Here is a 15,928-nt window from a genome sequence, read left to right as displayed (position 1 = left end):
ATTCCGGTACTTACCCGATGACGAAGGCACTCCTCAAAAAAATATATGTCACTAGTACTCAAGCGCTCATATTAAAAAGATTGTTTCTTTGGATTACAAGACGGAAGAAAATGCTACTTGTCTTCTTCTATTAGATTCTTAGAAAAAGTACCTTTTTGGCGTTACAGCTGATAACGACGCGGGCGGTCAAATGGTTTCGTTTTTGCTCGACTCTGCGCCGCGCGCGCTTTTGAGTTTCAGAAGTTTCGTTATCGCGTAGTGCTGCGCTGGTGTTGCTGGCTCGCTAAACTCGCACTTGAATTTGCTAGCAGCTTGAGAGTCGCGACGGCAAGTCCAGACGGTGACCAGCTTCGTCGCCCGACGTCGCATTGCTGGAGTCCTCGCTGCTTTCGCGCTCGGAAGAGCCGGTGTCGAGGCCGCCGTCGTAGTAGGCAACGACGCCGGCAGCGCGAGCCCTCAGCAGCATGTTACGCTCATCGGAGCTTAAATCACTAAAATCGAGCCCAGCATCGCGAGCCAATGTGTCGTTGTCAGGGTCGCCAACTAGTTGGTCCACTGCGACGAGCGTCGACGATCACCGTGTTGACAATTTGGCGCGCGCTTTACCTTTCGCTATGGTGGCTAGCCACCATACTTCCGCTACAGGTCCTTGAATATACTTATGTTCTAGGCACTGGATTTCCGCTTTCGCACTGCCGTCGGCTCTGTCTTAGCTCTGTTTCTGGCCGCGCGTTTGCGCTTTCCGCAAAAAAAAAAAAAAAAAAAAAAAGCCTAGCGCCGTCTGCGGGCGCCGTTTTACTCTAGTTTTACTCACCGGCGGCACAACGTCACTATATGACCATGACGTCACCACTCCTCGCTCGGGCGGGTGATTTGAATTGCGTTAGAGGTACGCGCGGACGCTTCAGACGCAATTTTATCTTAAAATAAGTCTTTTCATGGCACGAAACAAGCGTTTCGAGGTTTCTGGTATGATATTTTAGCAGTACACGTTGAAATAATATTTGCCTTTAGTGTCCCTTTAAGCGAAGCTTTATAGGCTCACAAGTGTCGGTGGTGGTGGTGTCACGCTGAAAAGTGGGCCGATCCTGGTGATAGTGCAGAAAGGGTCCTAGCTCAATGGCACATACTGGGGACAAAAAAGAGAAAGAACGAAAGAGAGAAAAAGAGAAATAGAGAGAAAGAAAATCATCACGAAGGTCAGAAAAGAAAGAGAGAGAAAGAGAAATAAATAAATAAAGATAGGGAAAGAGATAGAGAAAAAAAGAAAGAGAGAGAAAGAAAGACAATCACCACGAAGGTCATATACCCACACGACAAGCTTCGCTTACCCCCATTTTCTCGACAGGGGAAGGGCTGGTGTGTCCGGGAACGGCTCAAGTGTCCGCTCTTTACATACGTATGTTTCTCTATGCGACCACCGAAGAAATATCGATAATGTACACGTGTCAATGTATAGTGGACGCTATCTTATAAAACCAGTATTTGCACCACGGCGTGGCGTATGCGAATGGATACTTCGCGGGTAAGGTCACACGTGCGCGGGCAGCGCTTCAGCAGAAGCCAGCGCTCTGCTAGGGTGGCTATGAAGAGCGCGAAGCATTTCCCTTGCCAGGGAGTGTCGCCTTGTGCAATCCCTCCGCTAGGGCGAGGTAGGGTGCTGCAGTCGGGGGGCGCGGCTCTTGCGTTGCCCAGGGGGCGCTGCAACAATGGTAGGGTGCCTCGATGCCCAGCGCCGCCGTCCAGGGTGGAGACAACCCCGCTGGCGCCGCCATATTGTGTCACACGAGCTGAGACTCAGCTACGCTTGCGTTCATAAAGTGTTACTCGCGGCGCGCTTCCAAGTGCTTTGCCTTGATGAGGATTTTTTTATCGGTGTCCAATCTGCATATCTTTATAACCAATAGCCGTTAACTCGTCGAAGGTCGAAGACGTAAATGTATGGCGCCGGGAACATGCCCCAAGTTGCCTAATTCAATCACATTTAATATGCCGTGTGTATGTTTAAAATACGCACTATTTTTTTTTTTTGCGCTTCGATGCTTGGTATATAAGGTTTGCGACCCCCTGTTTGTGGAAGTTTTTATTTTTCGCTGTTGTATTTTGGTTTACACGTCACGCCTCCTTTACCGTAGCCAGCCACTCGCGCACGGCGGTTAGTTTCCCTTGCGTTGCGCGTGCTCTTCGCGTTCGTTGCAATTATTTGACGATATCTACGCGCAATTCTTGCTTTTTTTGCCCACAAAACTGTGTGCTGACAGGATTAAGCTGGTGTAAAAATAACTGCGATGTGAAAATAAGGTTTAGTTAGTGCTGTAGAGAAAAATGTAACGTAACTTGTCTGTGTCAATCTTGCGTAGTACACACAAGAAATCAAACGATGCACAAAATACATTTACTTATAATGTCTAGTACAATCAATCATGAAAGAGATATGTACATGAAAAATTATATGTACTGTGTGGCGCCTGAAGGTTATGTTGAAAGACGAGATAAAAAATTAATTCGCAAGGTAGGCTCGACACACAATTCGGGATAAAGAGAGTTTTTTTTTTTTATTTATTCATTACATGGGGGGGGGGGGGGGGGGGGTGTTCAAGTGAGTACATCAACCTTATTACACACAATATAAATCGAAAACAAGAATGCAAACAAGAAAACGCAACCGCGGGTAATATTAATCAAGATATCCAGCCAGAATACATACATCAGGTACCATCGAATACGTCGCATCAGCCAAACACATCGATGGCGAGTACAGAACATTTCATAAATAACCATTAGAACACTGATAACTACATTGAAAAAATAAACAACACTGCATACATATCACGTACAAAAACCGTAAATGAAACTAAGACAGTCAAATACAGATTAGCAATGTTTTTCACTTCGAAAATACAGTCCATGATGATGTAGGGCTGTTGACTTTAACAGACGGCGCCCATCCTGTCGATTTCCCTCGTACTGGTCCTCTTCAAAGTGTTTCTAAGTACAGGTAAAACAACAAAAGTGATTATTGATATGAAAAGTTGCCTTGTAAATACAGAGAACCCATTACAGTGCTTAAAAATAAATTTTAGCAGAAGCAATGCTGTATTACCTCGCTTCACACGTTTCGAAGAAATGCACAGGCTACAACAGACACCATGCCAGAAAGCGCCGAAACATTTTGGTCCCATGATGCCCCTTATCTCTACTACACCTGGGCATACCGTGCACAGGCATTTAAAGACCGTCACAGTACCCACTACGATCGGGAATGAGCACGAATGACCATCGGCTTACGATCACCACGCTACAAATATGTACAAGTCTAAAAAATCAGCTATGTAACGTAACACCCTGAGGTCCGCAAGATATCTCCTGAGAAATCAGAGAAAATCACAATGTTTCGCTTACCACGTACAAAACAGCCGCTCTCCCCAGACGAAGCACTGCGTTATTTAGTCCCAAATCACCAGTACCGAAAAAAGCAAAAAAAGAAAAGAAACAAGAGACACACACGATGTGTGCTTCCCGTGAAAAAGGAAAATAGGTGGCTTGCGTGACGATTCGTAGCTAATGTAGGGTACAGACTGCGCCCATCAAAACGAAAAAGCCTATGCGACGCGCGCTCGCAAACCATACGCTACTCAGACAGCATCGGTGCAGTCCTTACTTAGTTCGTGAGCGAACGTAGGTACGTGAGCGAGGATCAGAGAATACTTTCTTATTTAAATGAAAAACACGGTGCGGTAGTCTAAACATTCTTGACACTTACCTCGCAAATGCAGGAGTTATCCGTTGCCTTCCAGTGATCGCGCTTTACTTGGGCTTCCCATCTCTTCCGTCGCTCTGGGTCCCGGGGGAAGCGAAAACAACGCAGTCCTTTACGCGTCGATCCGGCGCACTTGAGAACACAACAGCCCGTCATGTCGACATGATGCACTTGATAGCTTGTCAGTCATGCGGCTGAACACTGTCTAGCAAGTAGAAGCGTCCGCGAAGCATCCGCGCGCACTGTGCCTCGAACTCAGCACCGGCACCAAGCAATCGCAACGGCTCGCTGTGACACAATATGGCGTCGCAGCGAGAAAGCGGCGGCGCGGGGGCGGTCAAAGGTTGGCACCACCCTGAACGGCGGCGCTGGCATCGAGGCACCCTAAACAATGGTGCTAAAAAGCGCCCTCAATCCGAAACTGGGTAGTACCAAGCTCGGTCGTCTGCTTCGGGAAGCACGTTTACAATATGGACCCGCCACTTTCAGTTGTGTTGTACAACGGCTTGCAGCGAATATCGTGCGCCGAATATTTTTCCATGGGTGGCATGCTGCGTAAAGGCAAGAAATTATGCAACGCCGAATACGTGTACGCCGTTCAAGAAATAAGCGGCGAAGTTTTAGCGCGGTGTCAATCGCAAGTGAAGCGAGTCACGCACGTGCGAAGTTGAACTTCAGGTAAGGTTTGCACGCAGCTAGATTCAGGCGCACAAACGCGAGGAAATGCTTTCTATCGATAGCTTTCACGTGACGTCACGCACCCACCTTATCACCGTTTTGGAGCACCAGCATGGCGACTACGAGTACTTCAGTCCAATCCATTTTATTGAAAGCTTTCACGTGACGTTACGGACCCAGCTTATCATCTTGTTGGTGCACCAACATGGCGGCTACAATGACGTCAGTGCAAGCCATCTATAAATGAATTCACAGCAGCGATAAGCAGACATGTGTGCGGAACTGCTCGAGCGCACGACGGTACGCGCCGCGACGGCAGCGGTCTTTCAGCATGCCGCGGTGTACGAACTGCTCGAGCGCACGATCGTAAGCGCCGCGACGGCAGCGGTTTTTCAACATGCCGCGAAACGGCGGGTCTCCTGTAATCTTTGTGGACTGCATGCCGCTAGACAAGTAATTATGCCTGCGCTGTAGTAGCGGCAATCTGTCCCTTTAGCAATTGATAAATAGCTGATGCAATGCATATAAGCTCGCAGTAACGTACGTACGTGCAAATCGCGCTTTAGCGCGACCTCGTGCGCTGCTCGCTTGATGTAGCTTTTAATGACAGCGCTCGAACATCGATGTGCTGTAATCAATACTACCTTGCTGTGCTGCCTCAACGTGCTGGCTTGAGGTCAAGGTTGAGCACATTCAGCTCTCTAACCTGTGCTGCTCGTAGTGGGGTAGACAATTGTCACCGAATCAGCCCGACCATTTCTGGTCATTTGCACACACCCGGTCACTTCACCACTTCGCACCAGTCGAATTGTTAATTGTCGCTGTGGCCGGGTCTCGAATCGTGAATCACCAGCCATGCCTGCTGCTATGTCGGTCTTCCATTTCGCTTACCCAGCGCGACGAACTGCAGTTATCCAGCGCGCCCGACGCTCCACTTCGTGAGGCCTTGAAGGAAAACGGTAGAATCTGATGTTGGGATTCAGGCCTTCTTGTTCATGGCAGCCCACGACGCAGCAGTAACGACGGTGACGCTTCTTCGAGGCTGAGCTAGGTCTCTCCGGATCGGCGTCGCCGATGCCTTCTGCTTCCAGCATGACGGCACACGGAGAGTCCGTTTTCGTATAACTACAGGCTGCGGCCAGCTCGCAGCCTGGTCGCCATGGTCTGTGAGAAGTGACGAGCCTTTTCGCACTCGAAACAGGGCAGAAAAAAGTGCGAATCGACGCAAAACGCGGGCTAGAAACGTGCTTCGCCACAGCCAGGGCTCAATACTATCCAAGCTGGTACTACCCAGATGACATTTTTCGCCGCCACCAGGCGCCGCTACTATACCTCAAACTCCAGCGCAAGACGTAGAGTAACTTCTCCGTGCGCTGGCATGCAACGACAAATATACATTTGGGCCGACATCCCAAGGGTCGACATACTTTTACAGAATTCAGCTGTCTGTGTCTCTGCGTACGAAACAGCTCTTCCTGTGACGCTTCTCACGGCATATTCCTTCAGCCAGTCAGCAAGCTGACATGGTGGCTATCTTGGACCGCCACCACATATTCGCGAAATTGGACGTGCATTGCACGGGCTTCGACGCATTGCACGGAATTCGATAAAATTTACAGCTCCACGTCACGTTTCGTCATTTTGATGAAAACGCAAAATTGCATTTTGCAAAACTACCGTTTCCCAGCACAAATTTTAAAGCACATGACCTCTCGACAGCCAATCAGATAGTGAACACGGCGGCGGCCGTGCAGCTACCATGCGTGTCGAGAATATAGCCCCAGAATATATACAGTTGCCGACATCACAGAGAGCACTAACATAGGTTGCCAACGTACACAAGAATAGAGTGCTTCCAGCTAACACATCATCCACTCCTAAAAAAAAAGAACAAGGGTGATTCTACACTTTGAACACAACACAGTCACATGTCACAGTCTTGGAAACGTTCTGGCCTTCTTCGGACTCTTGACGATGGTTCTTGCCCAGTAGCAACATCCCTAGGGTGGCCTTCACCAAGGGCATCCTCGAGATCAGGAGCTGGTGGCGGTAAGAACGCATCACATACCCTTTGGCTGGCGGCTTCTGCGGGTGGATTCTGACACACTGCATCCTGGAGTGGGCTGGAGTGTCACTGGGCTGAAGGTACGTCCACCTGAGTTGCCCCCGGAGAAGATACGTGACCAAGTGGTGCTGGCAGCTCGCGTATCTGCCCGTCTTTAACCTTTGGTACAAATGCCAGTTTATACGCATTTAGTTCACTATAGAAGCATTCCTGCAACGTTCATCTTGAAGACTGAATGCTCCCCTCGGCAGCTGCTTGATGACTTTCAATGGAAGAGAACATTTCAATTCTCCCCCTGCACACGCTCCTGGTTTTCGAGCACGCACAAGATCTCCCTCCTTAATTTTGGGCACCTTTGCACTCCTCTTGGCATCCGTGTAGTCCATCATACAGCGCTGCTTTGCCTGTATTCGCTCACGTAGCTGTTGCATTGCTGCAGAAGGCCACAATGCGACATCTCTTGATGGCATACTAACGTCAAGTCGGGTCCTAGGCTGGCGCCCGTATAGGAGCTTCACAGGGGAAACACCTGTGGTGGCAAGTGGCATAGCCCTATACACTGCCAAGTAATCCAGGATAGCCAGCTTCAGGGGTCGTTACTTCAAAACTCATGGCTGAATAAAATCCTCTAGGCTTCGGTTAAAACGCTTGACTAACCCATTAGCCTGGGGGTAATACACTGAAAAGACACAGTGCTTAATGCCCCTTTCCTGCAAAAAATTATCGAAGAGCTCGTACTTAACTCCGGTCTGTTGTGAGTCATGAGCGCATCCGGGTAGCCCTCTCGGGTAAAAACTGTTCTTAGAAAGTCTATCGCGACTTGTGATGTGACTGTGTTTGAAAAAGAGACTTCAGGCTATTTCGTTTAGGAGTCCATCACCATGTTGATAATTTCGGACCCATTCCTTCAGGCATATTCAGTGGCTCAATAATGTCCATAGCCAACTTCTTCCAGGGCTCTCTTGGAAAGCAACAGGATTCAATGGAGCAACTGAAGTCTTTGCAGACTTATCTGCAGACTGACACACATAGCTTAGTACTGCGTCTTCCACCTGCCTATCCATATTCGGCCACCAGTACTTGTCTCGCTATTTTTGTTTCGTTCTTATGATGCCAGGATGTGCTTCATGAGCCAAGGAAACTAGATCAGCCGCCAGAAACTCTAGCACTAGAATTTCGTCCCTCAATACCATGCCATCGACAACGGACAGTTGTTCTTGTAACTGATGAAATGGCATCAACTTGTGTGACAGCATCCTTTATGCTGGCCATCCTTTTTCGATGTACTTGGCCACCAACTATAGTGTCTTATCTACAGCTGTTGCTGCTTGCACCTGCTCCTTGGTAACGCAAGATGAAAGAAAGGAAATCACTTCCTCTTATGTATGAGGTGGTGTGGCTGATACCGTAGGTAACCTAGACAATGTGTCTGCCACTACAATGTCATACCCTTTTTAATAGACAATGTCGAAGTCATAGTACAGCAACCTGACTGACCATCTTGCGATACGCAATGGCTTCTTCCCCATGCCTCTCGTTAAAAGCAGGGTCACAAGTGCTTGGTGGTCAGTCCTGAGAAGAAATTGTCTTTCCCAGAGGCATACATGCCAGTGTTCCCAGGTAAACAAGCAAGCCAGTGCCTCTTTCTCCCCGGCAGAGTACTTCTTTTCTGCAGCGGTAAGTGGCCTGGATGCAAAAGCGATCGTCTGCAGCTCTTCTCCAGCTGGCTGCTGTAAGACAGCACCCAGGCCTGTGTCAGAAGCATCTGTTGTTACCACCACTGGAAGCTGCGGGTCGTACAGATGGATTACTTCACATGACAACAAAGACCACTTGACCTGCTCAAAGCTCCTAGGTGCATCAGCATTCCAGTTGAATGCTTTCCCTTGACATAGCAGTTTCCTGAAAGGTTCCACCACCTCGTCGTAATGTGGCACAAAACGAGAGTAATACCCTGCGAGTCCCAGGAATGAGCGAAGTGCTGTCACGTCCTTTGGCATGGGTGCACATTCAATAGCTTCCATCTTCTAATGAATAGGAGTAAGGCCCTCCCTGCTTACTACAAGCCCTAGAAAAGTCAACTGGTCGACGCCAAACACACACTTGTCATCTTCACACTTGTCAAACAACTTCAGCCCGGCATTGGAGATGCACTGGAGAACCGTTTCTAAATTATCGTCATGCTTCGTGACCGTGCTTCCCTGCATGATGATGTCACCAATGTAACAAACTCCTCAGCATCCCTGCACACTAGCACACATCATCTTCTTTATAGGTGCTGGCGCTGAGGCGAATCCAAAACAAACCCGCTCGAATCTGAAGAGACCGTCGTGTATGATTAATGTTGTGAACAGACGCCCGTTGATTGTCAGCTCCAGCTTGTGGTATGCCACTTTCAAATCCAGTTTCAAAAATCTTGTTGCCTCTGTCAACTGGTGCAAAAGTTCTGTGTGGGGGAGTGGAAAACCAACTACAATAATTGCTTTGTTTACTTCTCGTAAATCAACACATAGGCATATTGTACCACTTCTTTTTTGCACAACAATGATGGGGGATATCGACTCGGCAGCGTCCACGCGTTCAATGATGCTGCACTGTTCTAAGTGCTTCAACTCCTCCGACACCCTGTCTCGTAATGCAAACGGCAGCCTACATAGTTTTGCAACGACAGGTTTGCTCGACGGGAGAATCTTGATTTGATGCTCAAATCCTTCGGCAAGGCCTACTTCCCCGGAGAAGTGGCCACAGCCACTTGGTTCTGTGGATATGGCCATTTTGTCAGCAAGCATGTTGCCTTAAATGCCTCTATGTCCAGGAACCCAGCATATTGTGATATGTTGAGAAGAGTAAGCTTTGCATAGAGCCGAGTAAAGTTCTGCAATTCCAGGATTTTTATGTTTCTGTAACGACGATAGGGCTTTAACTACGCTTAAAGAGTCAGTATAAATAACTGCGTTGCGAATCTGTGTATTATCGATGTACTTTACAGCCAAGAGTAGCGCATAAGCCTCAGCTGTAAAAATACTTGTTTCTGGGTGTAGAGCGACGGATTCCGCGAACAATGGGCCCACCGCTGCACAACAGACACCGGCATGCGACCTTGAGGAGTCCATGTAGAATTCTGGGAAAGAGTATTTTACCTGAATTTCTAAGAAGTGCATTCGGATGTGTGTGTCGGGGCATGTTTTGTGAATTCTATAAAAGACAAGTCACAATCTATCTGCCGCCACTGCCACGGCGGTAAAAGCTTTGTTGGAGCCATTAAGTTATGTTCAAGGAGTGGAACACTCATTTCATCACTGAGGTTCCTCACGCGTAGAAAAAAAAGCCGTTTCACTGCAGGTCGGTTGTGGAACAGGGTGGCACTGGTCATGTCGTTTATTGTTAAATAAGCTGGATGTTCATTGTTCGCATGTATCTTCAGAAAATACATTAAACTAGTGTACGACCTTTGAAGATGCAGTGACCATTCATTACACTCTACGTAGAGGCTCTCTACAGGACTTCTCCTGAAGGCACCGGTCGCGAAGCGTATATCTAGATGATCAACAGGGTCAAGCATCTTCAAGGCGCTTGGACTGGCAGATATGTTATGGCCCCATAGTCTAAGCGTGTACATATAAGACTTTTGTACACATTCATCAGGCACTTCCTGTCAGTGCCCCATGTTGTACGTGACAAAATTTTAAGCAGGTTCATTGTTGTTAGGCATTTCTCTTTGAGGCGCTTTATGTGTGGAATGAAGGTTAGTTTCGAGTCTAATATGACAATTAAAAATTTATGTTGCGTGGAAACTGGTATGTGTTGTCTGTGTAGTTCTACATTGGGCTCTGCAAATAGGCCTCTTTTTTGTGTGAAAAGGACACAGGAGCTTTTAAGAGGATTGAGTTTAAAGCCATTTTCTTCTGCTCATTTACACACTTGGTTCAAGTCAAGCTGGATATTCCACTCACAAATTGCAAGGTTACATGACTTGAAACCTAACTGTACGTCATCTACGCATACCGAATAAAACATACCCTGCGGTAGAGATAAGCGCAAGGAATTCATTTTACCCCACCTTGAGGCACCCCAGTTTCTTGTGTAAATGGCCTGGATAGAGCATTGCCAACCCTAACACGAAAAGTAACTTTCAATTACATTAAGCCTGTTGCCTCGAACACCCATTTCCGATAGGTCTGGCAAAATCCCATATTGCTAAGTTGTGTCATATGCCTTTTCCATGTCTAGGAAAACAGAAAGAAAGAAATGCTTATCGACAAAGGCGTCTCGAATGTTTGCCTCAATGCGCACGAGATGGTCAGCAGTCGACGGACCCTCTCTGAAGCCACATTGATAAGGGTCAAGAACTTTCTTTGATTCAAGAAAATGTAAAATACAATGGTTTATCATTTTCTCAAAGAGTTTGCATAAGCAACTTTGAGGGCTATTGGACGGTAACTTGAAACGTCGGATGGTCTTTACCCTTTTTCAAGACTGGGACTACGATGGATTCTTTCCATGAGCATGGGAGATATCCGGCAGCCCAAATAGAGTTGAAAAGTGCCAGAAGTGTCATCTGTGTGTCAGTGTGTAGGTTTTTAATCATATCATACATGATTCTGTCAAATCCCCGTGCAGAGCTCATACATGTGCTCAAGGCAGCTTGTGCTCAGCAATATTAAATGGACAGTTGTACGGAAGATTTGGCCTGAATTTACGGTCTATTGGCATACGTTCTGCTACTTTCTTGTATTTAAAGGGTCCCTGAAACAGTTCAGACAAATTTTGTAGAAGCGTAGAGTACAGCTACTGTAAAAGATTCGCTTCATAATTTAAGTGAAACGTCTCATATTAAGAAAGCTGCGGACGATTAAAAGTTACCCTCCTCCCTAGCCATGTAGTTCCTCAACTCGTTCGCCGAGTGATAGGGGCTAAGCTCCACCTTCGGTGGCTCTACATCATGTTGTGACGTGTTTTCATCTACTTCTGGTTGTCTTGGAGCCAGCGCACGAAGGCTCTCCAACCTCTCCACTAGCCGCCTCGCCGTCGATCCCCAGTGAGAGCGATCAAGCAGCATGCGTTGCAAGCGTTCTGTCGAAGCGCCGAGAGTGTCCTGTATTCCGGTAACCACAGGCGAGCTGGGTGTTTTGAAAGATAGCCAGAGACGTAGACTAAAGCCCCTCCATACCGCTGTGATGAAGGAGCTTCGTAGGTGTACGTGAGCGGCCTGATCGGCATGCATGGTCCAGCCAGAGCTTCACCAGCCTACTACAGACCTAATATCCCTGTAACCAAGTGTAAAACATTTTAAACATATAAAAAGACAACGTATTCAAGATTAGGCTCCTGCCAAAAATTTGAGCCAGCAACACAGTAGAAAAAACTTGGTTATTGCTATATTAGCTGTGTGTTTGGTTGAGTTTTGCGCCACCAGATAGCTGCACCGTGCAAGCAGTTCACGTTTGTGCCTCCGTTCATAACGTAAAACGGTCAGTACACTTGCGCTTGTGTTTACCTGAATACCGGACACGCTTATCTCTATTGTGGCAATCCTTCGACGTGAAGTGACGGCCGCAAACGCGTAGTTGCTGGCGCTGTTTGGATACCGACAGTCCGATGTGCTGCAGCCACTCCACTCGTCTGCAGCCTTGCAGCGGGGCACGATGTCGCAGCATGACATATGTCACCGATCGCTACGATTGCAGCCCACAACACAACAAGGGTGAACCATGGTGCTCGCAAAAAGAAAGAACAAGACCAACACTGACCGCGCAGCTCACATCACATAGAACATGTTTTAACACAAGCAGACGACACTTGCTGTGGGCTGGAAGTGCTTTTAGTGTAGTGATACATGTCCTTATGCATTCTCTTTCTGTTACTTTATTTTTATAGAAGCAAATTAACTAACATCTAAACTACTATGAACAACATTTGTTCACCATAATGTTGGAAAAATTATGGATGACGCGCCCTGGGCAGCCAATCGGATAGCTGGCCCTACTGACGTGTTATGGTCAAATCGTGTCACTTGGTCACAAAACTCAGCCAATTGGGGTGCTGCGATCAGTAGCAATGTACCTTTTTAAAACCTTATAATAAGTTACACGCTTTATGCGGACTCAGTACTTTTGACGACTCAGTACGTTTGTACAAAGTCGTCAAAATCGTTCAGGGTCCCTTTAGGGAATGATTCTGAGTAGTTTACGGAGCTTAATACATGCTCGAAGTGTATGCCAAGGGCATCGGCCTGGTTTTCCAAGGTATGCCCTTGGTCATCGACCAAAGGTAATTGGTTGATCTGCTGTCCTTTTAGCCTTCTCAGCCCATTCCATACTTTAGCCTCCTGGGTGTAGGAATTGATGCCTGAGAAAAACCTCTCCCAGCTTGCTCTCCTAGCCTGCCGTCTCGTGCGCCTTCCTTGTGACTTTATGTTTAAATGCAATGAGATTTCCCGCAGTTGGATATTGGCGGAGTCTACCCAAAGCCTTATTTTGACTCTTTCGTGCATCTCTACAGTCTTAATTCCACCAAGAAACATGTCTCTTACATGATTGGCCATTTGTTTGTAGAATAAACTTTTCCGCTGCACCAATAATAAAAGCAGTAAAATATGCTACGGCATCATCTATGCTAAAATCTCGTATAAAATCTTGATAAGCAAGTAGATTGTTTAAAATGCTTCTAATCAGCCGAGTTAAGTTTCCAGCGAGCGACATGTGATGGAACGTAGTGTTGTGTTAGTAGGTTTAGAGTAACTGAGAAGTGGTCACTCCCAAACGGATTTTGTATTACATTCCATTCTAAGTAAGGAAGAAGTGTGGAAGATCGAAGCTCTAAATCTATCGATGAATATGAATGATGCATAATCTTATAGTAAGTAGGTGCTTTCTTATTAAATAGGCGTGCACCAGAAGTCACAAGAAAGCTTTCGATAAGTCGACCCCTCAAATCATTCCGGGAGTCTCCCCAAAGACTGTTATGAGCATTAAAGTCTCCGACGATAAAAAAGGGTTCAGGAAGTTGTTTAATCAGGCCATAGAATTTTCTTTTTCTCAGGTGATAATTCAGAGGTATGTAGATGGAGCAGACGGGAACCAATTTGTTAGAAAGAATTTCTCGTACTGCAACTGCCTCGAAGGACATCTGAAGGGCGAAGTGTTGGCAAGCAACAGTCTTGTCGACTATAGCTACACCGCCGGGTGAGGTGTTAGCCTGCATCACGGTCTTTGCGAAAAATAGCATATGACCGGAGAAAATTTGTGTAGCTTTTAAATGCATTTCCTGTGCACACAGTACCTTTGGGGTAAGTTTGTGTAAGAGTTCTGTTATGTCATCAAGATTGTGGAGAAAACCTCTCACATTCCACCGTATAATTTGTGTATCCATTTTGACAGAGTTGAGTACTATGTGTTCTGGAAAGGAAAGATTAGCTCACAGGACTTTTTCCGGGTGCCGTGATGTGTGTTTTGCTTTTGGAGCGGTCACAAGAATAGCGGCGCTCCTGAGGCACTGGCTGCGCCATCTCGATCGGAGTTGTGTCTATTGACTTCTAGAAGCCGCTGGACTTCCGCGCACTCGAGCGGGGTGTTTTCAGATTAGGCCTTGCCTCGAAAGTAGGGCCTTGGAGGCCACCTACCCAGAGGTCGATGGTCTCTCCTTTAGAAATGGCGAAGCAGCGCCAGCTGCTCTTGCCAAGGGGGCTTGTGGCACAGCCGCGACCACTGTTTGTAGGCTGCGCCGATACCGGAGTCTGCTGCGGCATTGCCCCCTTACGCGCCCCGCATCAGCATACCCTGCACTATGAAGAAAGGAAACGCGCTTGCGCACTTCTCGGAAGGAAATGTTCTCCTTTACTTTGATAATCACGATCTCTTTTTCCCTTTTCCATGTCAGACAAGAGCGGCAATATGTGGCGTGTTCGCCGTCGCAGTTCACGCAATGGAGTGCAAGGTTACAATTATCTGCGGGATGATCGTGTTCACCACACTTGGCACAGGTTTGTCGGCCTCAGCAGCTTTGCGAACCGTGACCATACCTTTGACATATGAAGCATCTGCGTGGGTTAGGAATGTACGCCCTTACTCGTATCTTTACATATCCAGCCTCGATTATCTCGGAAAGTTCACTTGTACCAAAAGTAGGTATCAGAGGTTTGGTTGGAATTTCTTTGTTCTCTCGTTTAATTTTTATTCTATGTACTTGGATGACGTTCTGGTCCTTCAAGCCCTCTAGAAGTTCTTCATTCAAGTTCACTGAGCTCATCGTCTGATATCAGTCCCTTGCATGTATTCAGTGATCGATGTGGTGTCACCGTGATTTGAGCATCACCAAATGCAACCAGATCTGAAATCTTTCCACGCTGCAGCTTATCACATACCTCAAGCAGGAGGTCGCTGCTAGGCATTTTTGTCACTCTGCAGCCACTACCCAGTGCGTCCGTGAGGCATTTGGCAAATATGAACGGTGAGATGGTTCTGACAGTCTTTCCAGGGTTGTCAGTATGTATAAAATCGTATCGCGGGAAGTTTTCTTTGCGTTGGAGAAAAGGATTGAAACTTTCTTTGGTGCGTCCTCTTTTGTATAGAGGACGATCAGGTAGCTTGGGGAAAGAAGATGATGCCATAAGATCTTAATTAATTTTGGCAGCGATGCCAGCCGCCTACCACCAAGCCCAACAAGGAGACGTTACAGGAGTTCCTGCGAACGCCAGCTGTACAGCGTTGCTATAACCAAATACGACATAACCAAGACAGGTTAGCCAAACAAGGTTAACCCTTGCCGCCTGGAAAATCGGAAGTTAAAAGAAGTGAATAGAAGACAGGAAAGATGGAAAAGTGAGAGAGAAAGACAAAAGATTGAAGAGGGGGACAGGAAAAGGCGACTGCCAATTTCCTCCAGGTGGTTCTGTCTGGAGGTACCGTTTATGTGAAGCAGAAGCTGAAGAGGTGTGTTGCGTCCGCCGGGGGGTCTTAAAGGTCCAGACACCTAGCATCGGCTCAACCCCCAGGATACCCCTTCCCCAGACACGGCTAAGCCACACACGGCTACACGGGGGAGGGTCCAACCCTCAGGTGCTCGGGTCCATGGTGTCGCCACACAATCAACGCCTGCTGACGCAGATGTCCCTGCGGGGTAGTATTCGTACCTGAAAAGTGTGGCTACAGAATGGAGGAAGAGGTCAAGAAAGTTAGCAACCAAGTGCACAATAATTGAAACTGCAATCGAGGAGTCATCAGAAAGTGAGAGAAATAGAGACAGTAAATTTGGATGCAAGAATGGAAACAAAAAGGACCATGGATATTTAGAAGAATGAGAAGAAATAAATTAGAAGGGAAAATTTGTAGGATAACACAAAGGGCAGTGCCTTGCTATATGAGGCTCTAGCCTGTTTGTTGCCTAACGACAAAAACATACCGGAGCAAATATTCGGAACTAGATGA

The 15,928-nt window shown here is 47.1% G+C and overlaps 1 protein-coding gene across 1 annotated transcript in view; it reads right to left on the bottom strand.

Moving 5' to 3' along the window:
• Positions 1–6,340: 6,340 nt before the first annotated feature.
• Positions 6,341–15,928, bottom strand: part of LOC125939867 (gastrula zinc finger protein XlCGF26.1-like) — an 81,953-nt gene continuing 72,365 nt past the window's right edge. The window contains exons 5-7 of the mRNA XM_049655373.1: positions 8,564–8,704; positions 8,112–8,290; positions 6,341–6,593 (exon numbers count right to left, since the gene is read on the bottom strand). Of these exons, the coding sequence (XP_049511330.1) occupies positions 6,341–6,593; positions 8,112–8,290; positions 8,564–8,704 (573 nt within the window). The remainder of the gene's footprint in view (positions 6,594–8,111; positions 8,291–8,563; positions 8,705–15,928) is intronic.

The sequence above is a fragment of the Dermacentor silvarum genome, chromosome 9 (genome assembly GCF_013339745.2).
Source record: "Dermacentor silvarum isolate Dsil-2018 chromosome 9, BIME_Dsil_1.4, whole genome shotgun sequence".
NCBI classification, from domain to species: domain Eukaryota; kingdom Metazoa; phylum Arthropoda; class Arachnida; order Ixodida; family Ixodidae; genus Dermacentor; species Dermacentor silvarum.
The sequence above is the reverse complement of the archived record's forward strand: the minus strand, read 5'-3'. Positions and strand labels throughout refer to the sequence as shown.